The sequence below is a fragment of the Phoxinus phoxinus genome, assembly GCF_949152265.1.
Source record: "Phoxinus phoxinus genome assembly, chromosome: 22".
In the NCBI taxonomy this organism is placed as follows: Eukaryota; Metazoa; Chordata; class Actinopteri; order Cypriniformes; family Leuciscidae; genus Phoxinus; species Phoxinus phoxinus.
The window spans coordinates 12,382,868-12,408,712 of NC_136897.1; the positions used below are offsets into that span (position 1 = coordinate 12,382,868).

At 38.5% G+C, this 25,845-nt stretch overlaps 2 protein-coding genes across 5 annotated transcripts; one reads left to right on the top strand and one right to left on the bottom strand.

The window, feature by feature from the left end:
* Nucleotides 1-1,265: 1,265 nt before the first annotated feature.
* On the top strand, nucleotides 1,266-11,010 carry wipf2a (WAS/WASL interacting protein family, member 2a). Of its 2 annotated transcripts, none has more exons than XM_079597199.1 (8): nucleotides 1,266-1,699; nucleotides 4,150-4,274; nucleotides 6,877-7,009; nucleotides 7,097-7,246; nucleotides 7,328-7,936; nucleotides 9,927-10,151; nucleotides 10,655-10,756; nucleotides 10,869-11,010. In XM_079597199.1, the coding sequence occupies exons 2-8, from the start codon at nucleotides 4,215-4,217 to the stop codon at nucleotides 10,907-10,909; spliced, it is 1,320 nt and encodes a 439-aa protein (XP_079453325.1). In that variant the 5' UTR covers nucleotides 1,266-1,699; nucleotides 4,150-4,214; the 3' UTR covers nucleotides 10,910-11,010. The 2 variants fall into 2 exon arrangements, with proteins under 2 accessions (XP_079453325.1, XP_079453324.1); XM_079597198.1 differs by having other exon boundaries at nucleotides 1,277-1,699; nucleotides 7,097-7,250; nucleotides 7,332-7,936.
* A 6,333-nt stretch (nucleotides 11,011-17,343) lies between these two features.
* LOC306990407 (serine/threonine-protein kinase pim-1-like) lies at nucleotides 17,344-25,498 on the bottom strand. 3 transcript variants are annotated; one of them, XM_079597202.1, is made up of 10 exons: nucleotides 20,603-20,672; nucleotides 20,105-20,356; nucleotides 19,706-19,863; nucleotides 19,569-19,619; nucleotides 19,056-19,434; nucleotides 18,778-18,954; nucleotides 18,517-18,605; nucleotides 18,186-18,319; nucleotides 17,726-17,814; nucleotides 17,344-17,620 (listed from the first exon to the last, which is right to left on the bottom strand). In XM_079597202.1, exons 2-8 carry the CDS (start codon nucleotides 20,289-20,291, stop codon nucleotides 18,308-18,310), a joined length of 1,053 nt encoding a protein of 350 aa, XP_079453328.1. In that variant the 5' UTR covers nucleotides 20,292-20,356; nucleotides 20,603-20,672; the 3' UTR covers nucleotides 17,344-17,620; nucleotides 17,726-17,814; nucleotides 18,186-18,307. The 3 variants fall into 3 exon arrangements, with proteins under 3 accessions (XP_079453328.1, XP_079453327.1, XP_079453326.1); XM_079597201.1 differs by having other exon boundaries at nucleotides 17,726-18,319; XM_079597200.1 differs by lacking the exons at nucleotides 17,344-17,620; nucleotides 17,726-17,814; nucleotides 18,186-18,319; ... (2 more) ...; nucleotides 19,056-19,434; nucleotides 20,603-20,672 and adding exons at nucleotides 20,927-21,015; nucleotides 21,278-21,448; nucleotides 22,058-22,436; ... (1 more) ...; nucleotides 23,302-23,367; nucleotides 25,354-25,498.
* Nucleotides 25,499-25,845: the final 347 nt, after the last annotated feature.

Sequence of the window (25,845 nt, forward strand, 5' to 3'; positions counted from 1 at the left end):
TAAAGAACAAACAAATCACAAAATATTTACATTTTAGAGCTAGCACGTTAGAGCTTAATTGTGGACTTATTTCAACTAAATTGTGATTGGCCTTCTATCTGTCATTTATTTGCATACTGAATTGTGATTGGAATTTTGTTGAACACCTTTTATTATATCTGTTACTGTCAAACTGTTGCTGCAGTTTTGTCTTAATGAAGACTTTTCTCCTGGAATGAGAGGTGCTGTTGCGCTTGTGTGCATACGGGTTTGAATCCAGCCTGGGTCATATCCCAGTCCTCTTCTCTCTTTTTTCACTGTACACCTTACGAGAGATGGATATTTTTTTCACCTAGCAACTTAGCGTGATGTTAAAATATTTGGAAATTGTTGGAAATTCATTGATTAAAAGGGTGAAAACTATCAAATAGCCTAATATTATGCAATATGTTGTTGGTGACCTGTAGAGGCAAACAAATATGAAAATCTATCATATAGCCTAAAATGATGTAGCTATAGTTAATATAGTTTTTTTTTTTTCAATTATTATGTTTATTGAATTTTCATTATAATACAAATATATAACAAGATGTTGATCACAAAAAGATCACAACAAATACAATAGCCTACAATAAAATAAAATAAAATAAAGAAACACCAATAGCTCAGATTTTTATATAAAACAGGACTACGCTTTTATAAAAGAGATAAGAGAATAAAAACAAAACAATAACATATTTCAAAAAGATGCAGAAGAGGACAAAGGTTTAATGTCCAGAGAGTTAAACAATTACAAAATTCCTTGTAATATAGGGCGAAGATGATTTTCCAAATAGTCTAGGTCCAGAGTTTATAAAACTGGCATGTTTTTAGGTAAGACACTCCAATGGAATCAACTCAAAAATAACCTTATGACAACTTTTAAGAGATTTATCACTGATCCAATTAACATTAAGTAAAAATAAAATAAAAATTATAGGGCTAATAATAATTCTAGCAGCAAGGGATAGAATCAATATTATACAATTTCTAATTAGCAGATGAAATACTTCCATTATATGAAAAAGCGACTTTTATAACTTCAAAATTAAAATCTCTAGGCATTTTGACATTAAATTAAAGTTATTAAAAATAGCATACAATAGTTTTAGTTACCAATAATAGCCTACCATAAATAAATCAAACAAAATGATAAAGTGATTTAACGACGTTTATAATGTTTTTTAATCAGTAATAATAAACTACCTTTGCGTTTTGGCAGATGCTTACCATTTCAGGGTTACGCAAGGGAAATAGTTACAGGTCTTGCTTTCCGGATGGAATCGGATTTTTTCGGCCTCTTGCCTCCATTTTGTACCGACTGGCTCCGGGATTTCCGGGATTTCGTAGAATTGGGTTCGCTGAAGTCCTGCGGTCCGCCGTTGAACAATATCGCCCTCGATCATTGGGCAGCAATGTTAATAGCAACAAGCGACCCGGTTTCGTGAATCTTTGACTTTCGGGCTTTCATTTCACACTGTGAACTGTTTGGAATAAGTTTGCAGAGTTGGCATTAACCAGCCTTCAGAATGACAGCGGACCACAGTAAACTCTCGCTAGACTAGTTACTTAGTTACCAGTTTTTATTCGGTGGCCGATCAGACTGCGGATCATCGGCGAAAGAGCACTACTGTTTAACATTGATGTTGTTTGGGACAAGATCTCACACCGCAAACGACAGGTAAGCTTTGCCAACGTCTTTATAGCCGGAAGAGATGTGAACGTATCAATGTAACCTATTTGTTATTGTTATGACATGTTTTAATGGATTACACAAGTTATTTAGCGCGACGTTTTTGCATTTACGGGTTTAACGTTACTGGTGTTGTTTTTATTAACGTTAATCAAGGAGTCGTTCAGACAGGTTTTGTGAACAGGTTCAAACGATTCATTGAAATGATTCGTTTCAAATGAAACTTTTGTTTACAAATCTCCATCATTGGTGTTGTTCACATCGTTAGTCGCTGAAATGTTTTGGTTTTGCCCAATACAAGTGGTAAGTGTGTTAAATATAAGTGGTTAAACCTGTATCACGACTGTTCAGGATCCCGTATGGGATGACAGGTAAGTTATGGTCTCTTCGGTCTGTGTGCACACGCACAGTATTTGTTGACTCAGATGATAATGTTAAGCAACATTACACAACACGTTATTTTCACAATCTGGTTTGACCTCCTTCATTATTCTTTTCCTTCTTTCTGCTCTGAAATGATTTTAAATCTATGAACATTGGTCTGACATGACAGCAGTTTATGATACTGATCTTAAATAGTAAGCTATGCTATGCTTCAAATATGGTATCTTTATCTGCTTGTAGAGATATCGTTTAGTAGAGTGCCAAACTACATCAGTCTAATAATAGTCTTTTGAACAAACCTTTAGACAAAATTTTAAAAAAAAATTAATATGCTTTTTAGAGTAGGCTATGTTTTGTATCATATTTGATACATCAGGTTTTATGGCCTATATGATATGGTGAGAATCATAAATATGGTAAAGATTGTATTTAAATGCTTTATGATCAAAGCTCTGTATTTTTTAATAATTTGCAATGCAATACAATAACGATTGAGAGATGTAAACATTCCTCAAAAGCCTAATGTATTGTATTTGACTCTCACATTTAACAATTTTCTTCTGGAAAAAAGATATGGATAATCAAGTTAACCTAAGTTGCTTCAGTCCAGTAAATGTTCATTTTGAAATATATTCTTACGTTTACATTATAAAAATCATTAAGATTTCACAAGAAAAAGTCATCCACGATCTGAATGAAAAATTATACTAGAATACCTTTTACTTGCTAAAAAAGTATCGATAAGAGGACAGAAGGCATGAAGATTATGTCTTTCATCAATTTCGACCAGGTTGATAATTTAGAGGCCTTAGAAATTCATTTATCAAAAGTGATACTGTAAAAATGTACCATTGAAATCAAGTCTACACTTTTTTATATAGTTTATTGTGAGTCTAGTAAAAAATAGTTGTGGATGTATTCAGAGACAAAAGTAAATTTTCTCACAAAATGTTACTGGTGGGAATAAATGACAGCCTTATTTGACACCAGGTATTGTTTTTGTGCTATTGATGTTGATCTTGCAGTCCTGATCAAAATTATACATATCATTATCACAAACATTTTCTTGCAACAGCTGTGTGTGTAAGGCCTCTGACAGATCTGGTATGGCTGATTAGAGAGAGAAACTCGCCTGCCTGTTTTGGCCTGTTATGTGAAGAATGCTATTTTCTGGATTGACTAGCTATGTTTTGCGGTGTATTTGCTTTTAAAAGTTCAATAGGGGGTTTCTTGTAAGATAAAACTCTCAGGTTGTATTTATTTACCACATTTTGGGCAGTTTGCCTTCTTCTCTTTGTAGACACTGTAGCCTATGTTTGCCTATACACTGTATACAGGTTACCAGTTTGCTTAGTAGAAGCTGGTTTATTTATTTATTGTAGTATCCATTTGTAGTCGATCACATGTAGATTTCAGGAATCAACCTATATGCAATATTTGTTTTAGTTTATTAGGTTTGTGTGCTAACTTTGGAGTTTTATTCATTCATGTTCATAGACAAGGCCATGATGACATAGAGAGCAGCGACAGGCGTTTCAACAACAGTGTGTAATAGCTTGAATGTAAATTAGATGAGCCATTCAGGTCATAAGCATACAGGTTTTATTCAGTGTTTGCCACAATCCCCATGCTTTAGCCATTTTCACACTCTCTCACTTCCATTAGTTGTTGTGTGACTGCAGATCCTGCTTAGCGACATTCCGGTTAGTCCTGCTGCAGTTTTGTATCACTCCACTTCATCTGTGGATGTGTGCTAGCACTCCTGTCTGAACTGGGAAAGTTTCTGGAGTTCCATACTGGAAGGAAGATTAGTGGGGGGGTTTTATTATTTAGTTTTATTCTATATAACTCTGCCCACTGCTGAGTAGATCCTGGAAGTGTCAGGTGGTTTGAGAGGTACTGTGACGCTACGTTGATGATGTTCCACCAATGAGTGCCACTGTGATGAGTCGTGGTTTTAACTTTTAAAGGATTATTTTAGCGACGACCGTCTTTTTATTCAGCTTTTCTATTGCTATCTGAAGTCTGATGGCTGTAATTCTTTCACCTTGCAGAGTTTTTGTGAGGATACCGAGTGCAGAAGATTGAGGTGACTTGACGTCTCCCAAAATTCACCAGGATGCCGATTCCTCCTCCCCCCCCTCCGCCTGGACCTCCACCACCCCCCACATTTAACCAGGTCAGTGTAAAGCAAAGAGTGGGTAGCACATGTGTCAGTTCTCGCTGAGACGAATGCAGCAGTTTTTTATTTATTTATTTTTTCCTCAGATTTTAAAGCCGCCTCTCCTTACTTCATTGAGTTCTTTTTTTTGCTGCTTATTGCACTTAAACAGGAAAATACACGCATACTATAAGCGCTGAGTATTCAGGTAAACACAGTCAGTTATATTTTAAGTAATCGTAAACAGTCGAGAAATAAAGCGCGTGTGTTACAGTATAATAGATCCAGGTGTCGGGTCTTAAAGGAACACTCCACTTATTTTTGGAAATGGGCTCATTTTCCAACTCCCCTAGAGTTAAGCAGTTTTACCGTTTTCGAATCCATTCAGCCGATCTCCGGGTCTGGCGGTAGCACTTTTAGCATAGCTTAGCATAGACCATTGAATCCGATTAGACCGTTAGCATCTCTCTCAAAAAAATGACCAAAGAGTTTCGATATTTTTCCTATTTAAAACTTGACTCTTCTGTAGTTACATCGTGTACTAAGACTGACAGAAAATGAACAGTTGCGATTTCCTAGGCCAATATGACTAGGAACTACAGTGCTATGCATAAGTTTAGACACCCATGCTAAAGTTGACTAAAAAGAGGAATAAAAAATCATCTTTTGGAAATTGAACTTAATGCCTTAATTTAAAAAAATAGGAAAAATCCAACCTTTAAGGACACCAATTTTAAATGTTCTTCCTTAAAATACAGGGTGCATAAGTTTGGACACCCCTATGTTAAATTCCCATAGAGGCAGGCAGATTTTTATTTTTAAAGGCCAGTTACTATATGGATCCAGGATACTCTGCATCCTGATAAAGTTCCCTTGGCCTCTGGAATTAAAATATCCCCACATCATCACATACCCTATACCATACCTGGAGATTGGCATGGAGTACTTTCCATAAGATCATCTCTCAATGCAAATCAAACCAGCTGTTAGGCTAACTGAAATAAAACCATGCCAATCTCCAGGTATGGTGAAGGGTATGTGATGATGTGGGGATATTTTAATTCCAGAGGCCAAGGGAACTTTATCAGGATGCAGAGTATCCTGGATCCATATAGTAACTGGCCTTTAAAAATAAAAATCTGCCTGCCTCTATGGGAATTTAACATAGGGGTGTCCAAACTTATGCACCCTGTATTTTAAGGAAGAACATTTATTTATTTACGATACATTATTCATTCACAAAGAAAATTGGTGTCCTTAAAGGTTGGATTTTTCCTATTTTTTTAAATTAAGGCAATAAGTTCAATTTCCAAAAGATGATTTTTTATTCCTCTTTTTAGTCAACTTTAGCATGGGTGTCTAAACTTATGCATAGCACTGTATACTCTCATTCCTGCGTAATAATCAAGGAACTTGATTATTACGCAGGTGTATTAGGGTGTTGCCCTCTATCTCCAACTTCAAAAGACAATTAAAACATAATTTTTTATTAACCTATATCTAATTTTCCAAAACTGATCTTCATGGATTACTGGGATGTATGTGTATGTTTGTATGAGTAAGTATGTTGTTGTAACGTATGTTATGGTACATTTTGTGTGTATCTATTGTTTCTCACTGTACCTTGTCTGTAACTAACCATTTAAGAACTATGGGCCTCTACTTATAAGCTTTTTTTTGCTTCTTTGGGAGACCCATTTCACTGTACCTAATCAAATCTGTACCTTGAAGAGGTATTGAATGAAATAAATCTTATTATTATTAAAAAAAAAGAAAAAAAAAGAACTGTGCTGCTGTACCAGTAGCGCAATGATATTACAAACTTAGTGCCGGTCACGTTGGAAGTTACCGAGCTGGGGACTATTTTCAGGCGCTGCGTAATATAATTGCGCTGCTGCACCCATGGTACGGCAGCACAGTTCCTTGATTATTACGCAAGGAACCGACTAATATACTGGCTGCTAAATAATGACATAATATAATATCTATATAGAAGTTTTTACCCATGGTAACCACTAGCCACAGTGGCTGGCGAGCAAAAAAGTTAATTTCAAGCCCTGTGAGTGTAAAAATTTACATATTTAATTCTTAAATATCATTAGGTTTAATTCAGAAATGTCATTATGGTTTATATATTTTTCAAGGCCATTATTTTACAAAAATAATATATATATATATATTATCATTATGTTTTTTGAGTTTGGAGAGTGACACAACACAAGGCTGAACTAACCTTGACATACAAATCAAATCAGATTTTTTTTTAGAGACTTTCTTTGATTCACAGTCATTAGGGTTTGCAGAGGTTCTCTCTATTATATTATTTACAGTTTTATGATTTGTATGTATGTTTCTGCATGTTGGTCAACCAGATGACTTTAATTTGGTGGAGAAATTGTTTTTTTTTACATTAATAAGCAGTTACTTTAAAACAAAAAAATACATGTAATAAAAAATTATGTATTAAAAAAAAAGAAAGATGCCCCACAAAAAATATTCAGAAATGACCAACAAATTTCAGCATAGAAATTTAAGTCAATGAATTCAAGTCAATTTTAATATATAATATTTAATAAACTAATAGATCTATTTTGCAACATACAAATGTGTTTACGTTCAGGCGAACACCGCAACTCCGAAACTCAATCAAAATGAAGGGAAAGGAAGAGGAGCTCTGCTGTCAGACATCTGCAAAGGCGCCAAACTGAAGAAGACCGGTGCGGTCAATGACAGAAGTGCACCGATCATTGAAAGTAAGTCAGCTGTGTGCTGTGTGCTTTTATGCTGAAAATACAGTTCATGTTTGACATGACCTGCCTAACAATTTTTTGTTTTGGCAGAGCCTGGAGGTCGAGGTGGCAGTGGTGGTGGTGGAAGTGGTGGAGGTGGTGGCGGTGGCGGAGGTAGTGGAGGATTTGGAGGTGGTTCTGGGCCGAAGGCTATGGGTGGGTTGTTCAGTGGAGGAGTGCCTAAACTACGACCAGTCGGAGGCAAGTTCCCCTTTTACATCAAGTACTTCAATGATAAGTTGTTATTCTCATCTCCAACTGTTTTTTAATGTGTCTGCACAGACAGCACTGTAGGACGGTCAGCGTTGCGGCCGCCTGGCTCTCGCCCTCGTGCTCCGAGTCATTCTGAAACCGACGGCCCCAGTCGTGGTGATGGAGGTCGCTCCTCACCTTCTGAACAACCACGAAACCAACGTCCCACCCTGCCAGATGTCCCCAAACAATCTGCTGCCAGCAGCTCCGCAAAACCCGCCAACTCCGCTCCACCTCCACCCCCGCCATTCAATCGCGGTGGCAACCGCGGACCCTCAGCCCATCAGAGTTCTGGGGCACATAGTCGTGAGAAACCCCTTCCACCACCACCACTTGTAAGCAAGGGGCCTCCACCACCTCCATCTTCTGCTCGCGATGGGCCCCCTAAACATCACCCCGTTTCATCTCGCTCCTCTTCATCCTCCTCCTCTTCTTCAAACGCACCCCCACCCCCTCCTCCTTATCGCCAGCCGCCGTCTGCAAATGGAGACCCTGCCCCGGAGTTGCCGCAGAGGCGAAACTCGCTGAACAAGAGAGGCCATGCCAATGCTAACGTCCGTAGCCAGGCCCCTCCACCGCCTGCACAGCAGAACAGACGACCCCCACCGCCAGTACGCGATCCAGTGGGCCGCAGCACAGGTAAAAAAAGTTTGAAGCGGTTTAGGTCACCTCAACATGTAGTCTCACTATAGAGTGCCTTCCCAGTCAGTTCCTGAGGGATCCCTTTTCTTCCAAGGGATGTAAAAAAAAAAAGAAAATCGCTAAACAGTTTTAAGCCATGAACCAAACCAACTTGCTACGAGATGAATCACAACAATACAAACTTAGATTTGAAGCAACAAAGTGTTTGAAAATCTGACAAAAAGAGACGACTATGTGCTTAACCACTTTAATGGGGAAAAGAACTATAAAGCATTTTCAACGACACAATTGAAAAAAACTATAGATACATATAAAACTATTGATTTAAAGATGTTGATTATGTAAACAATAAATTTTAAAGTTTAAAGAGCGTAGGGAGATTAAATCGATAGTCATTTGCAGTGCTTCATGGGAGTGGACGGACAATAAATTGTTTCCCTTGGTGCGATTTGTTTGTTTCTCTGCAGATGGGTAATGTAGTTTTTCACCAGTAATTTGTCTGGTAAATGCAATACACAATATAAAAGCTGTTGAAACACATACATACCATCAATTAACAACCTTGTAGCTTATAATAGGTCTGTTTATAAGTTACTGTTTAAAACCTATTCCTCTATGGAGAAAATGAATGGGATTTTTACTTCCAAGAATCTATATACTTCCTATAATCCTATGAACAGAAATGTGGAATTTGGCTGCAATGTTCACAATGTTTTTTGGACGGACGGATGCACATTGTCACACTCATGTCACACAAAAATTATTTAAAAAAATGCACCATCAAAGCACCACACGTTTTCCATTGGTCTTGCACGCTGTGCTCCAAGTCTTCTGAAGCTGTACCGTACATTAGCTTTGTGTGAGGAATGAAATTTCACACATGGCTTCTGAAGACTCGGAATATAGCATACAAATCCTATGTGAAGTATAGTTTGCTGCTTTTAGAGCATGACAGTCGTGATGCACCAAAAATTCAGCAACTGAAAAATAAATATATATATTTTTTGGTTTCGTCTAAAAGTTCCTGAGTGGCCAGATCACTTCCAGAAACACTGATGTGTAAAACTAGAAGTGCCAGAATCCCATAACTACTAGAACTGCCACAAGCCGTAATTTTGACCGCTAGATTCCAAACTCTTTATCTTTAATGATAAATACCCAATTGAGAAATGAATGCATTTATTGCATATTATTTATAAGTTTAATTATACATTTATAAATAATAATAACATTAGTAGCCTACCGCAATTATTGCATATTTACAACAGATAGGCTATATTTCCATATCCATTCAACATAACTCAGAACAAGATAATAACAACTAAAATTATCTTATTTAATTATAAAAAAAATATTTTAATATAATAGAGAAAATAGTCGAATAACTTGTATATAATAGAGAACATCTACATCTACATTGTTTGTAGAAATTAGCATATATGCAAACACTCAGGACCGCTACTGACCTTTCCGTTGACCGTGAGAGGGACAAAGGTCAACCGCGGGAAACGTAACAAAAGAATACTGTAAAATTCAGTGCGGTCAATATGGCCGTCATGGCCGTTCTAGTGTTAATTAGCTCATTTTTAACTGATTTAGGTTCTATGTTATGTACACAACGTGGATAAGCTACAAGGCGTGTGGATACACTTCACCGTGACCAAAAATGGTGCAAAAGAAGCAAAAAAAAATATTTGTTCTGCTGAAATATCTAGAGATTCCCTCTTGAACTTTATTACAACTGGTTTAATTCATAACCTGAGAAAACGGCACACTGAATAGTGTACATAGTTCAGTTACCCAAATTGAATTACTGAAACTGAAAACTTGCATCGCTACCGTCTGTTTTCATCCCATTTTACTTTTATTGTGTGGTAAAGAGCAGTGTAAATATTCTGCCAAATATCTCCTTTTGTGTCAATCAAGGATTTACTACAATATATTCCTGTGAAATGTGGACATCGTTTAAAATGACTTGTTCATGCAGCTCCTCAGGTTCCTCCTCCTGCGTCTCGTAACGGGGCTCGGGAAACGCCACCCCCTCCACCCCCTTACCGTAGCGGGCCACAAACGTCTTCTGAACCCCCTAGTAGAGGAAAGCCCCCTCCTCTCTCCTCTACAGGACGTCAGTCTTCAGGACACACATCTTTCCCTCCTCCTCCTCCACCTGTCCGGAATGGACATACGTCATCTGCCCCCAAGCCTTTTTATGGTGAGTTCCATCAAACCGATGATGTAATCTTTTTTTTTGGAACATCAGTTCATCATTATCTTAGTTGCTAATTTGTTTATTTGTAAGGAAGTATCTGTAGATCAGAACTTTGATTTCCAGCTAGTCTGCCGTACTGTATCTGAAATCTACTGTGCACCAGCACTTGGAAACAAAAACTGCAGTCAAATGACCTCTCAGTAATTCAAATGCAGCTCTCGTATTTCCTCATTACACCCATCCACAAAGCCTTCTCAGAACACAGAGATGTAACGTCAGATAAGTCGCCCTGAAACATAATAAGGTCATAATTTTACCCTACAGTCAGATACTTATCAGTAATTTACAAAAAAACACACGCTTTTAATGTTTTTCATACAGGCTTCCAGTAGACAGCTATAGTGCAAATGCTGGGTTAAATACATGTATACATTTTAAGATAATATTTGATCATATTGCTAACGGTTTTACAGTATATGTTTAAAATGTTTGATGTCTCTTCTCAGATGATTTTGAGTCAAAGTACGACTTCCACCCTATAGAGGACCTGCCTCCACCTGAAGAATATAGACACTTCCAGAAGACCTATCCCAGCAAAAACAACCTGGGTAAAGACCCGATGATACTGTCTTTGACCCACAGTTTTTCAATAAAGACAAACTTGTACAGATTTTGTTCTACACATTTCCTCATGTCCTCTCTATCTTTCTCCCGCTTTAGGGAGAGGTGCTCCTCCACTGCCTCCTGTTGGAGGAAGATGAACGCAATTCAGGGAAGAGAAGGACCTAAAAATCTGATACAAACACACACAACTACGTACATGCTGTATACAGTACATTTGTAAGTGTGTTTGTCACACGAACGTTAATTACACATAAAAATACACTAATATTTCTTAGGGAAACACTTAATATCCAAACCACTCCAGAATGCTGTACCTCTAGACCTGAAAACACTGTGCAATATTCCTGTGCTGCCTAGACAATGCACCTTCTGTTATTGTGTCTGATGACAGCGGCACAGCAAAGCAGCCAAGGCAGAGTAGACAACTCCAGTTACCGTGAAGCTAGATGTGTACATTCCGCTTGTTTCTTACAGCAACCAAAGTTTTTTTTATTCATTGAGAAAATGTGTAGCACTTGTAGATTACGGATGTCTATGCATATCAGACACAACGTCTGTATTTCTCTGGACAATCATTTTACTGTCACTTTTTATCTTTACTTTAATTTTCTTTTTTTGCTTTCCAAATCTATCAGGAATGAGGTCGGTTAAATTGTAAACGTGTTTGCTTACACTACAAAGGCTATGAAACAACCTCGTTTATTGCTCGGTCCGCAGTTGTGTTTTCCTGGTCACGCTACAGAATCAGAGCCAATGTTGTCATATAAGTTTTAAGAGAAGATTTTAAAAAATATATATTTTTCTTGGCTCTGTTGAATCTAAACTACTTTATAACTGACCAAATACACACTAAGTGCCAGCGGATCTGCGGAAGACTGTGTTTTTGAAACTGCCATCTTCTGGATCATCTGCACCCTTTTTCCGGCTGGGTACCAATGTTTCCGGGTCATTTATAGATTGTCTTTTTGTTTTAAACCTAAGCTGAATTTCAGGAAATAAATTTCAGTAGATTTTGTATAAAACACTACATGTTTTTCTAATTGGCATTTTTTAATTGTGTTGCATTGTATAATATGTTATAAAGTGACCAAGTGAGTTAATGTTCAGGCACTTCTGTCCGTTAAGTATAGAAGCTACTATTGGGATTTGGTGACGAAATCATTCTGACTTGTAAATGCCATTTTATCTGTTTCTGAATGTGTTCAAATTTATGACAACATAATTGTGAAATAAAAGGTGGGGAAGGGAATTATATTTTGACTGTACTTCTTTACGATAAGGACATAATATAAATGTCTATCTTAAAATTATTGGTTTAATACACTGCTTTATAATTGCTCTTTTGCATATATTCACAATATTTCATATTTTAAGTTATTTCTTAATGCATATATTGTTGCTACATGTATTGTGTTACACACATTATGTGGCTTACTATAACAACAGAAAACATAGTTGGAATCACATTTGCATCTTATTTTCCTAGCAGATGAATGATAAAACACTGATAGCCAATCAAAATCCTTCCTAAGTGAATAAAAAATAAACAGTGTTATTATGTGTTTGGTGTCCATGCTAATATAGTTACAATTCTTGGTGTAAATGGGTTTTAATACAAACATTAAAAAACATGAAATAAATATGAAAGCTTGAAAAGTGTGTTGGACAATGGAATGCCTTTGAGAAAAAAAAGGTTGAGAACCACTGATCTATGAACCAGGATAAAAATACACAATGCATAAAAAAAGTAGTCAAGTCACCTTTATTTATACAGATTGTATCAAAGCAGCACCAGCTACACAGTGATAACATGAAAATAATACAACAAGTTTGCTTCTTGAAGAAAACTCACTGTCACAAACGCTAATACTACTAAGTAACTAATATTAATGGTTAAATCTATAAAGTAATCTGTAACTTTACTCGTTACATCAAAAAAGTAATTGATTATGTAATGCAACACTACTGGTCTTATTCTGAATATATTTTAAATATACTTTAATATACCCTACACTTTTCTTCTGGTTTGATGAGGAAATCACTCGAAACATGTCACAATAGTTGTTTTATGTATTTATTTATAAAAATACATGTACTTTAGTGCTGACTCAGAGAGTAAAAATCTCATCTGGATTTCTAGGTCAATATGTAAACACAAACGCTGTATTGTCTTTCTTTTAGTAACTCTGATTGAAAAATAATCCATAAAAATAGTTAAATAAGTTTTCTGTATGTCTTACATTAAATTTGTTAGATATGTTCTTATATTGTAATAATTTAATATTGAATCTCCAAACTAATGAAGAAACAATGTAAAGACAATTTATTTTAAATGTTTAATGGCATCTATTTACTAAGGACTATGAATGAAGGCCAGTTTCACTGATACTGAAGTCTCGATCTAATGGATTTTTTTGCCATTAATTATAGCCATTAAACATTACAGTATAATTAAAAGCCATAATTTTAGCATTTAAATAGGCTTTAAAAATATATAACTTAACTTAGGGAACTTAAAATAATCTTCACATAAAATAATTATAATAAATGTCACATTTTACCGTGCCTTCACTATAGCAGGGCTAACCACCGGATTTTTGTTTTAGATTTGTACTGGCTCTGCCAAAATTTTACATTTTCATTTAAGACATTTGAACTAATTTAAGACGGTGCTTACGAGGATACTAGTCAACAGGCATTTTGATATAGTTTTGTGTTTTTATACATTCAAGTGTAATAAGACTTATGAAGTAAAAAAAACAATGCGATTCAGACTGGCGTACTGTCTGAAAAGTGGCTCTGTGCGTTTGTGATAGGAATAAATCAATCAATAGTATTATTGATTGATTTATTAAATTGAACATCCCCAACTGAGCAAGCCAAAGGCAACAGTGGCAAGGAAACGAAAAACTCCCATCAGGTGACCTAATGGAGAAAAAAAAAACCTTGGGAGAACCCAGGCTCAGTCGGGGGCCAGTTCTCCTCTGGCGGTTATGAACTAGAGGCCGGATTTAACTTTAAGATTAAAACATTTATATGAATGCCTGGCCGAAGAGATGCGTCTTTAATCTAGTTTTGAACTGGGAGAGCGAGTCTGAGCAACGAACAGTATCAGGAAGGCTATTCCAGAGTTTTGGAGCTAATGTGAAAATGCTCTCCCTCCTTTGGTGGACTTAGATATCCTAGGTATAACCAAAAGCCTCGAATTTAGCGATCTTAAAGAGTGAGATGGATTATAGGGCGATAAAAGATATGTTAAATAGACTGGAGCTAAGCCGTTTAGGGCTTTATAAGTCAGTAACAATACCTTATAATTAATACGGAACTTTATAGGTAACCAATGTAGTGATGATAAGATCGGTGTTATATGATCATATTTTCTTGATCTAGTAAGAACTCTAGCAGCTGCATTTTAGACTAACTGTAGCTTGTTTACGGAGGATGCAGGACAACCAGCTAATAGAGCATTACAGTAATCTAGTCTCGAGGTCATGAATGCATGAACTAGCTTTTCTGCATCAGAAACTGATAGCATATTACGTAGCTTAGCAATGTTTCTAAAGTGGAAAAAGCCTTGTTTCAAAGCAGCTTTACAGTGATAATAGGAAATTAAAGTAACAGAGATTGTTTTGGCTTTACAGCAGTTATTGTCCAGCTAAAGTTAGTTTTTGATTGATTCACTTCCGTCACAACGAGCATTAGTTATTAATTTAGGGGCCGCTAGCTTTGAAAAATGTATAATACAGAATTTTTCATCGCTTCCACGTAGCCACATGAACCGGAATTATCCCGACAACGTTTTATCTGTACAGAGGTAAAGGGAAGGGAAGGGAACGAGGCCTTCACAGGGGAGAGACTAGTTGACACTTCAGGACTGCGTTGTCGTCGTGTCCAGGCGCAGGTCCTTCATCAGATCCGGATACGGCCTGGATCCAGCGGACTGCGGTAAACCTTGGCATAAACAGAGAGACTAATATTAGCGTAGACGCCATCCTTCTTATGATGTAACAAGTATATCAAGATTAATGGGAAGTGTTCCCGGTTCTCTCCCTCTCACACAGAACACTGAGTGGCCACTCCCCCTCTCACACAGCACACTGAGTGGCCACTCACACTGCATACTAAATGGCTACTCCCCCTCTCACACTGCACACTGAGTGAGCACAGCGCAGTACCAGAGACAGAGAGGGTCGAAGAAAGCAGCGGAGCTTAAGTAGCGTTTTCTCAAAGAAAGTAGCGGAGCTTAAGTAGCGTTTTCTCGAAGAAAGCAACGGAGCTTAAGTAGCGTTTTCTCATAGTTCACTGTGTAGCCTGCTCCCTCAATCGTTGCACTTATTTTAAGGGCCCATGCTTGGCCATAATGTAGCGTGTGAACAACGCGCATCCACTTTGATTCTCTAATATTAACAGACGCAGCAGTTTTCATTTTTGCAAATCATACATTATTACAAGGAAAAATATTAACACACGAGGGAAATCATTGTTGTGTCCGTGAAGATGTGAAAAAAATCTAGATTAGGCTACACATTTACCCAAATTATACGCCTGTTTAACCGAAGCTAATTTGGGTGGGTTTCTCCCATCATCCCCAATGTCACTTCTCTGTGTTTTACGGCCCTGACGAGACCGTCGGTCTCCTCGGCTGTGAACCGCTCCTGGCGTGCGCCTGGCAAATCCGCCGTTATAATAGCGATCCGCCATGAAACAAGCGCGCCTGCTCTTAAAGGGAATGTGAGAGGACGCTCTGATTGGTTTATTTCACGTTACGCCCTAACCACACCTATGAATAATGAAGCTACTTTAGACCAACCCCTTTTAGATTTGCGCCGGGCGTAAGAGGCATTTATCCCGCCGGGAAAATAGCAACAGCGCCCGAGACCCACCCACAAAGTTACTTGCGCTTTGACACTTGCGTTTCAGATCGTTAAAATAGGGCCCTATGTGCCAAATTACAAGAGAGAAGAGCAGCACCATCCCAGGAGGGATGAATACCATCTTTTTTCAACAGGTCAGGTCTGCTCCAAAAACTCTTCCAATTGTCTATGAATTCTATATTATTTTGCGGACATCACTTAGACAGCCAGATATTGAGTGAGCAGTCTACTAAGTATCTCATCACTCCTGCGAACAGGAAGGGGCCCAGTGCCTGACATCATACTTGCGAGTTCACACACCTCTTTAACGTAATTTTAGTGATCTCCGACTGGCGATGTCGAACATCATTAGTGCCGACGTCAATAATAATCTTAGAGAATTTACGATTAGCATTAGCCAGCACTTTTAAATTTGCTTTGATGTCAGGCAGAGCGCCTGGCAAACATGTGACTATCGTGGCTGGTGTCTCTATTTTCAAGTTCTGTGTAATAGAATCGCAAATAACTAGGGCACATTCAACAGGATTCTCAGTGGGTGTTTCACTGAGAGGGGAGAACCTGTTTAATGTTGTTATCGGAACGGAAGAGCATTTTTTTGTCCACCGACTACAGCGTCTCACGGTCACCCAGTTGCCCTGCTGCACGGGCTCTACAGCCGGAACTGAACAATGTACAGAGTTCACTAAGCTATTCGCATCCAAAGCAGTATCTAAAGCACTTGCACTCTTACTATCCTCGATTAAAGTTTGGATGCGTGTCTTTAGTTCTGGAATCTTCTCCGTCAGCCTGACTGTTTTCCTGCAATTATCACATGTAAATCCTTCAATGCTGACAGAGAATGCTATACTATATATGTGACACGAAGTGCAAGTGAAAATAACAGGAGAAGACATTACTCACCGTGTTTGTTGACTGATTCTACTTACCTTAGTTGCTTGATAAACTTGTAAAAGGTGCGAGCGCCTTTTTTAAAAAAAGACGGCAAGCACAGATGGCAGGTTAACAGGCTAGCGAGATACTAGCGTATTGTGCTAGCAATAATGATTTATATAAAAGCTAGCGATGTCAGATTAATGTAATGTCAGATTGATGAATAAGTTAAAGGAACACTCCACCGTTTTTTCATATTAAACTATGTTATTGTTGATACATACCTCTCTCGTCTCAGTGAATCGCTCTGGCGTGCGACAATTTGATAGCACTTAGCTTAGCCCAGTTCATTCATTAGGATCCAAACAGAGATGAAGTTAGAAGCGACCAAACACCTCCACGTTTTCTCTATTTAAATACAGTTACACGACCAAGTATGGTGACACAAAATACAATTTTAAAACTTTAAAAGCGGGTAAAATGGATAACTATAATGTATGGCGGAATAGCATTTGGGAGCACTTCGACTCGGCCCAGTAATATCATCACTCCTGAAAGAGAGTGAAAGAGAGGGAGAGGATTTTTCAGGAGTGATGATATTACTGAGCCGAGTCGAAGTGCTCCCAAGTGCTATTCCGCCATACATTATAGTTATCCATTTTACCTGCTTAGAAAAGCGCCACGTTTTATTTTGTGTCACCATACTTGGTCGTGTAACTACTCGTGTAACTGTATTTAAATTGGGAAAATATGCAGGTGTTTGGTCACTCCTAACTTCATCTCTGTTTGGATCCTAATGAATGAACTGGGGTAAGCTAAGTGCTATCAAAGTGTCACCGCGCGCCAGAGCGATTGAGTGCACGCACTGAGACAAGAGAGGTATGTATTAACTCGTCTTAGTTAAGGGAATAACATAGTTTAATATAAAAAAACGGTGGAGTGTTCCTTTAAATTGAGCAAATAAGAACAGCAAGGGATGATAGTAAATAGAGATTTCAAACAGAAAACTATCCAGAGCTTACAGACGCAGACCAGCAGCAAGGCAGACAGGAGCAATCGATCAAAGGCAGACAGGAGCAATCGATCCAAGATTCTACCACCATTCTTGTCACAATAAACAAACAACATAAAAACAAATGCACAAAAAATAGGTAGTCAAAATGTGAATATTTCTTCAACGCCATTAGCAGCTGATTTTAGGCTCAGTACCTGAACCCATGAAGGGGGCAGGATTTCCTCCAAACCAATCCGCCGGCTTGGGTCCTGCTGCAGGAGACACTGAATCAGATGGCAGCATTCTGTGCAGAACAATGAGAGAGAGAGATTACGATTCAAAATTGTAAACAAGTTTTCACTGTATCTATTAGCATGCGAAACAAATATTTGGTGTTATGTGATTCAAAACAGTGGGATAGTTCTTCAAGTGTTCTCCCAGTCCCTGTAAGAAGAAACATATTCTTAATTCAGCTACTCAGCGACTCATTGGTGTGAAGTGTGCGTGTGGTGCACCGTACCTCTATTGGACTGTTTAAGCTTCATCCTCATCATCTTCATGGTTGTTGTTTAGCTGCAATTTACTTACCTTGCCATATACCTGAATGAATAAACGTTTGTTATTGTTTCTCACTACTTCTGCGAGTCTGTGTTTTCTGACAGTTATAATACATACCACAAAATTGATTACAAGCAGATTCCATTTGGACATCCCAGCATCCGAAGTCAATCAGTTTGATCCTGACTCTTTCTGGCTTGATCAATGTTGCTGTTTACATTTTCCTGTTTCTTTTTTTCTTATAGGATGGCCTGAAACAAAATACAGAAATCAGAGTTATTGTCTACATACGTTACATTTAGAAGAGATTTGACTTCAGAATTGTGTCACAAACAATAAATATACGCCATATAAAAACAAATGCATAATAATAGGGAGTCAAAATGTGAATATTTCTTCAAAGCCATTAGTAAAATTCCTGCATTACCAACAATCATAGGCTCAGTACCTGAAACCATGAATGGGGCAGGATTTCCTCCAAACTAATCCGCCGGCTTGGGTCCTGCTGCAGGAGACACTGAATCAGATGGCAGCATTCTGTGCAGATCGATGAGAGAGAAAGAGAGACGGGAGAGTCAGATTACAACCTTGAACATTACATTTGCTATCTTTGTAATAAGCTGTACGATTTAAGATTCTAAACTGTAAGTTCAGAACTTCCAGAATTCCTGGCTCAAGTTTTATCTTTTTGTGATGAATGCCATCTTACCGTGTGACAAGCCAGGCTGATTCCAAATGCCCGTATAAATCGCCAGAAGTTCGATGGGTTCTGGAAAGTGTCCACACACCATTCTGAATAAAAGGACTCCCAGTGACCACACAGTTGCAGGATTCCCATGGTACCTGCCCTCTGTTCTGAACTCAGGGGGGCAATAATCTTCTGTGCCTGAAGGAAAGACATTGTGTCTGATGAGTAAGCTTGAAATATATTTATAGGATATGCTACAGTTTAAGTCCTAAACTACAGGTTTAAGTCTTAATACATACCAGAGAATTCATTATATGCAGATTCCTTCAGGAGATCCCCGCATCCGAAGTCAATCAGTTTAATCTCGAATGTTTCTGGATTGATCAGCAGGTTCTCCATCTTAATGTCACGGTGGAGAACTCCACGGGCACTGCACACGTTAGCGGCGTGCGTTACCTGCCACATGACAAGTCGTGCTACAAATTCATTGAGAGTTCCTCTAAAGAGGCTAATGTAGTTACACAGATCTGCGCAGGGTGAGGGGCGCTCCAAAACCATGATGTAGTAGTCAGGCTGGTCCTGCCAGTCCAGCAGCTGAACGATCTGTGGAACTTTAGGGTCCCAATTAACCAGGATTAACAGGCCGACCTCTAATGGAAGGGGTGCGGGATGACCAGGCTAGAAGATAGATAATTTTTATGATTGTTAGATGGGGTTTATTTTCCCAAATAAAGATTTAGCCCAGTCTTGAACAAATTGTTTACATGTATTAAATTTTAAAATGTGAAAAAAACTTGGAGTGGTCTACTTACAATGGCAATGTACTGCATATTCCTCGGCTTTCTGGCTATTTTTACTGCCACCTGATCAACAAAACAAAACATTTGTCAAAACAAGTGCACTGAAAGTGGACATAATATACACTAATATTGTATGTAAATAATGATACCTCAAGGCCATCCTCCAGGCGTCTCCCTTCATAGACAGTGCCGAATCCTCCATGACCAAGTATTCTGCCAAACTGATACTGGCTCAAAATGTTTTGCGGATATGCAGGCAGCTGGACTTCAAGGCCACTAAAATGAGGCTCCTGAAAACTATCTTCCACTACATTTTGATATAATGCAGGAAATATTAAACAAAAACATAATTAAATTAAATAATAATGAAATCCTTCATACTCACACATTATGATGATTCTTCAGTTAGGGGCATTAATGATTAGGCTTAGGGTTAATTAAGCCTCAATTAATGGATACTCATATCTAGCTGAAAGGTTATGTCAAGTTTTTGTTGTACAGAGCAAAAAAACAGTTACAGATTCTAATGGCGAGGTTATCTGATTTACCTTCAGCATGTCTCTCGTATATAGGCACAGCAGCCTCATCCTCCATATGCTGAGCCTGACCCTGATCCGAGCTGCCTTTCGGGTCACAGAAAGAGAGCTCGGACGCCATCTCAACACTATTCGTCCTCCTTCGCTTTCTCTCAGGCCCCTCATCCGTTGGTGGTGTACTTTGATGGCAGTCGTACATTTGAGAGCTGTGAGAACTCCGTTTTCTCTTCTTGCTGGTGGTAACAGTTGTCCATGTGTTTTCATCTGTGTTTAAAGATTGAACAGAAGTCATGGAATACAAATCTGATCCTGCTCTTAATTAAACTTTAATCAATTGCGTTTTGAAATAACGTGTGAAGGTGTGGATTTTTTCTGGATTTTTACAGGAAATACCCCTATTCTTCAATAATGGGTGCCCATATTTAGTTTAAAGTGTTTTTGAAGCACAGAGATGTAGTTAACAAAACCAGTTACCAGTTACATGTCTCATAACATGTTCATTTGATTTACCATCAGTGCTTCTCTCAATAGTCTGGTCCTGCACTTGCTGAAGCTGACCTGGGCTGGCTAATGTGTCAGAGGAATAAAAAGATGGCAGCTTCTCAAAACTACTCTTTCTCTCCTGATCATTTCCCTCACTAACACTGTCGTACTGATGGTACAAAAAAAAGCAGAAAGAAATACAGGGTTATTGTCAACATAAACTGAAGAGATTTGACTTCAGATTTTTTCTTATGCCACAACAGATAAACAACATATGAAAACAAATGCAAAAAAAAAAAAAAAGGACTCAACATTTAAAGTAATTTGTAGCTGATAATATAGGCTTAGTACCTTAAACCATCTGTGGAAAATAATTTTCTCCAAACTAATCCGCCGGCTTGGGTCCTGCTGAAGCAGGGATCGAATCAGATGGAAGCATTCTGTTAAGAACAATGGGTGAGAGAGAGAGGGATGAGAGAGTCAGATTATAACCTTAAACTTTACACCTGCTGTCTTTGTAATAATAAACTGTAAGATTTGACCACGCTAATCTGTAAGGTAAAAAATTCCGGAAAAATTCCTGCATTACCAACAAGCCCATCTTTATAGCCATTTGGCTCAGGTGTTACTTTTCGCGTCTTTTTTCTTTGTTCTGTTTAGTATGATTCAGAATAACAATTTGTCTCTTTGATACCATCTCACCTTCTGAAACGCCAGGCTCAAGCCAGATGTTGTCATCAATCAACTCCAGATCATTGCTTTCTGGGAATCGTCTACACATCAATCTGAATAGAAAAATTCCCAGTGACCACACAGTTGCAGGATTCCCATGGTACCTGCCCTCAGTTTTGAACTCAGGCGGGCAATAATCATCTGTGCCGGAAGAAAATACATTTTGTCTGATGAGTAAGCATGAAATACTACTGCATGTTTTCAATGTATCCATTAGCATGCAACAAAAATGGTTTTATTTGATTAAAAAACATTGGTGCATCAATTTAGGACTGGTGACATTTCCAAACCAGGTGCGAGACGAGAAGTTTCCACTGACAATGGGTTAATAGTTTACCGAAAAATTTAAATTATGTCATCATTTACTTAGCCTTATGTTAATACTGTATGAGTTTCTTTCTTCTATTGAACACACAAGACGATATGTTGAAGAATGTTGGTAACCAGACAGCCGACGGTAGCCTTTGACTTCCATAGTAGGGAAAAAAATACTATGGATGTCATATCAATGGCTACCGTCAGCTGTCTGGTTACCAACATTCTTCAACATATCTTCTTGTGTGTCTTTTGTACAGGTTTGGAACAACATAAGGGTGAGTAAATAATGACAGAATTTTCCTTTTTCGGGTGAACAATCTCTTTAGAGGGAAAACTAGAAGTCCCTTTAGAGCGTCTTGTCTGGTTAGGATATACTTTAGCTTGTCACTAGAATTGAAGTCCTAAACTACAGGTTTGAGTCATAATACATACCACAGAATCGATCATAAGCAGATTCCTTCAGGAGATCCCCACATCCGATGTCGATCAGTTTGACCTCGAATGTTTCTGGATTGATCAGCAGGTTCTCCATCTTAATGTCGCAGTGAAGAACTCCGCGGACACAGCACGTGTAAGCGGCGCACAGTGTCTGCAGCATTATAAACTTGGCTATGTCCTCACTAAAGGTGTCTTTGTGACGATCCAAAAAATCCATCAGATCTTCGCAAGGTAAGGGGCGTTCCAAGACCATGATGTAGCGGTCAAGCTGATCTTGCCAGTCCAGCAGTTGAATGATCTCTGGAGTGTTGGGGCCCTTATTAACAAGAATTAATAGACCTACCTCAATTGGAATGGGTGCGGGATGACCAGGCTAGAAGACAGATCATTTTAATGATTGTTAGACTTTTAGTCCATACCTATATTGTTTATATGTTTTAAGTTTAACAATGTGAAAAAACATTGGAAGCGTAGTCTACATACAATGGTGATGTATTCCATGTTCCTCTGCTTTCTGGAAATTTTTACCGCCACCTCAAGGCCATCCTCCAAGCGCCTACCTTCGTAGACAGTGGCGAATCTTCCTTGGCGAAGCATTCTGCTGATTTCATATTGGCTCAAAATGTCCTCTATTAAAAGATACATAATTAATAGTTTGAAAAATATTTATAGGGTGGCATGAGGACTACGAGCGGTGGCAACACCAAAGCAAGCATCCATGCATAATTCATATGGATTTATGGGATCTATCATACACATTTGGATGAATGAATATGCAAAACAGCAGCGTTAACACAAAAATCATCTATACTGTTTAAAAATTAATAAAAAAAGATAAACAAAATGTCAATATTCACTTATCCAGGGCACCGAATCATTACATTGTATATATTAAACACATCAAAAGCTTAAAAAAATGTCTCTGAGCTTGTAAAAGCTAGTCTACTATCTTTACTACATAGCCTACATAGAGAAGAGAAGTTTTATTATTTTACGTAGGCTATCTGGATGATATATAAATCACAAGTTTAAGTGACATTTTTTCACATTGAAGTGCCACTGCTTAAAAACAGCACAGGAAACGCTGATTATATATATATATATGCTTGTGTGTGTGTGTGTGTGTGTCTGTTATACTGTTATGATTCTGAGGTGGCAATGCTTTATTTTCCGTAAATTAACATGAAACTTTAGCACTGAAAAGTGTGTAATCTTTGAGATTATAGCAGTAAACTCACCCTCAACTGTCAAGTCCACTTTGTTGCCAACTGATGCTGGACTGACGGGTCTGTGGTGGATTTGAGCTGGAGGGGTTTGAAATTGCAGATGTTTAGAGGTAAGGACTTCAGACTGGTCCTCCACTTGCTGACCCTGACCTGGCCTGAAGAAGTTAAGAGATGGCAGCTTCTCAAAACTATCCTTCCTCTTTCTCTCCTGCCCCTCATCAAATCTCTCATTCCTCCTCTTCTTTTTATCCTGCTCCTCATCAAAGTGCTCATTCTTCATCCTCTTCCTCTCCTGTCCCTCATCAAATCTCTCATTCCTCCTCCTCTTTCTCTCCTGCCCCTCATCAAATCTCTTTTTCCTCCTGTTCTTTCTCTCCTGCTCCTTATCAAAATGCTCATTCATTCTCCTTTTTCTCTCCGGCCCCTCGTCAAAACTCTCCTTCCTCCTCCTCTTTCTCTCTGGTCCCTCGTCAAAACTCTCCTTCCTTTTTCTCTCCTGCTCCTCATCAAAACTCTCCATCCTCCTCCTCTTTCTCTCTGGCCCCTTGTCAAAACTCTCCTTCCTCCTCCTCTTTCTCTCTGGCCCCTCGTCAAAACTCTCCTTCCTCCTCTTTCTCTCTGACCCCTCGTCAAAACTCTCCTTCCTCCTCCTTTTTCTCTCTGGCCCCTCGTCAAAACTCTCCTTCCTCCTCCTTTTTCTCTCTGACCCCTCGTCAAAACTCTCCTTCCTCCTCCTTTTTCTCTCTGGCCCCTCGTCAAAACTCTCCTTCCTCCTCCTCTTTCTCTCTGGCCCCTCGTCAAAACTCTCCTTCCTCCTCCTCTTTCTCTCCGGTCCCTCGTCAAAACTCTCCTTCCTCCTCCTTTTTCTCTCTGGCCCCTCGTCAAAACTCTCCTTCCTCCTCCTTTTTCTCTCTGGGCCCTCGTCAAAACTCTCCTTCCTCCTCCTTTTTCTCTCTGGCCCCTCGTCAAAACTCTCCTTCCTCCTCCTCTTTCTCTCCGGTCCCTCATCAAAACTCTCCTTCCTCCTCCTTTTTCTCTCTGGCCCCTCGTCAAAACTCTCCTTCCTCCTCCTCTTTCTCTCCGGTCCCTCATCAAAACTCTCCTTCCTCCTCCTCTTTCTCTCCGGTCCCTCATCAAAACTCTCCTTCCTCCCCCTCTTTCTCTCCTGCTCCTCATTACAACTCTCATTCCTTCTCCTCTTTCTCTCCGGCCCCTCGTCAAAACTCTCACTCCTCCTCCTTTTTCTCTTCGCCATCTCATTTCCCCCACCAACAGTAACGGACTGATAGTACCCAGCCGCATTAGTGCTGGGTGTTGGGGGTGTAATTTGATGGGACTCGTACACCTGAGCGCTGCCAGAACTCATTTTTCTTTTAAGAGCCATGATAATTGCACTAGGAAAACTGCAGAATTATCAGTGAGAAAACCGAGAACAGTGAAGCGCTTTTTCTAACTGTTGTATAGTTCCACGCGCATGACGGGGCTTCATTATGACGTCACTGTTAATCCGCAACCGAGGCATGGCTTGTTCTGAACTTTTTCTGAAGAATGTTTATATTTTGTTTAGCCTACTCATTATGTAAATATAATAAAATGATACAAACATATCAGCATTTATATTTTGATGTATGGAAATGTGTACTGTTGAAATTGAGTTCTTGTCATTTTTCACCCGTTGTTAGTGTTAACGTTACACACACACACACACACACACACACACACACACACGGTCGGACATTTGTATGATCTTGTTAAAATTACTAACGTGCAGATTCTGCAAGGTGTAGCCTACGTAAGGTTGTGACTGCAGCTGCATTTATTATGCATGTTACTGTTTAATGTTTATTTTCAACATTATTCTCGAGGTCGGACATCCGGGACTTTTACTCCCATAATGTCAAAAAATAACTAGGAAATCGCCAAAACGCGAGAATGATTCTGCATTAATTTAGTGTAAGTGGCGATGGATAGTGAGTAATAGAGTAACGTTACCACCACTGTTCAAAATGTGACACATTTCATTTGACAGTTCAATAAACAAGTAATTCATATTAAGTCACTTACATTTTAGATTTTGGCTGATTTCAGCAGCGAAAATAGTTCCAAACAAAGATCACAGCAGAACCATAGCGCATCTCACACCGTTTTTATTACTGAATAACTCAGCGTTTTGAACAATCGGTTGAGTCAAAGATTCAAGTACCTATTCATAAACAACTGCCTCATTCCTAAAGGAATCAGCCGTTTGAACGAATCGTTTTGTAAATGACTCAATGACTCGCTCATAAAGACGGTCGCCTGGCTCCATCTACTGGTGGTTTAGTTTCGTGTTTAAAAGTATTCTTTCCAACATTTCTTTTTTGTATATTAAAAAAATATTTAAAACAATCTCATAACATTATTTAATGCAGTTGTAATTTTTCAGTGTAAATTATTTAATTTGACTGGTAACAGTCCTATAGTGTCTTATTATTCTAATTTAATTAATTGATCAAATTTAAGAATTTAAAGTGAAAGATGAGGCATAATTCTAAAAGATTAGGGAAAATGCCCTTT

Excerpts from the sequence above, each read along its gene's own strand:
- wipf2a (XM_079597199.1), top strand. The coding sequence starts at position 4,215 with ATGCCGATTCCTCCTCCCCCCCCTCCGCCTGGACCTCCACCACCCCCC. Across the intron at positions 4,275-6,876 it reads CACCCCCCACATTTAACCAG|GCGAACACCGCAACTCCGAA; the intron begins GTCAGTGTAAAG and ends GTTTACGTTCAG. Across the intron at positions 7,010-7,096 it reads AAGTGCACCGATCATTGAAA|AGCCTGGAGGTCGAGGTGGC; the intron begins GTAAGTCAGCTG and ends TTGTTTTGGCAG.
- LOC306990407 (XM_079597200.1), bottom strand. The coding sequence starts at position 22,660 with ATGCTTCGCCAAGGAAGATTCGCCACTGTCTACGAAGGTAGGCGCTTG. Across the intron at positions 22,437-22,546 it reads ACATGGAATACATCACCATT|CCTGGTCATCCCGCACCCAT; the intron begins GTATGTAGACTA and ends TCTGTCTTCTAG. Across the intron at positions 21,016-21,277 it reads TGAGCCTGGCGTTTCAGAAG|AATGCTTCCATCTGATTCGA; the intron begins GTGAGATGGTAT and ends TGTTCTTAACAG.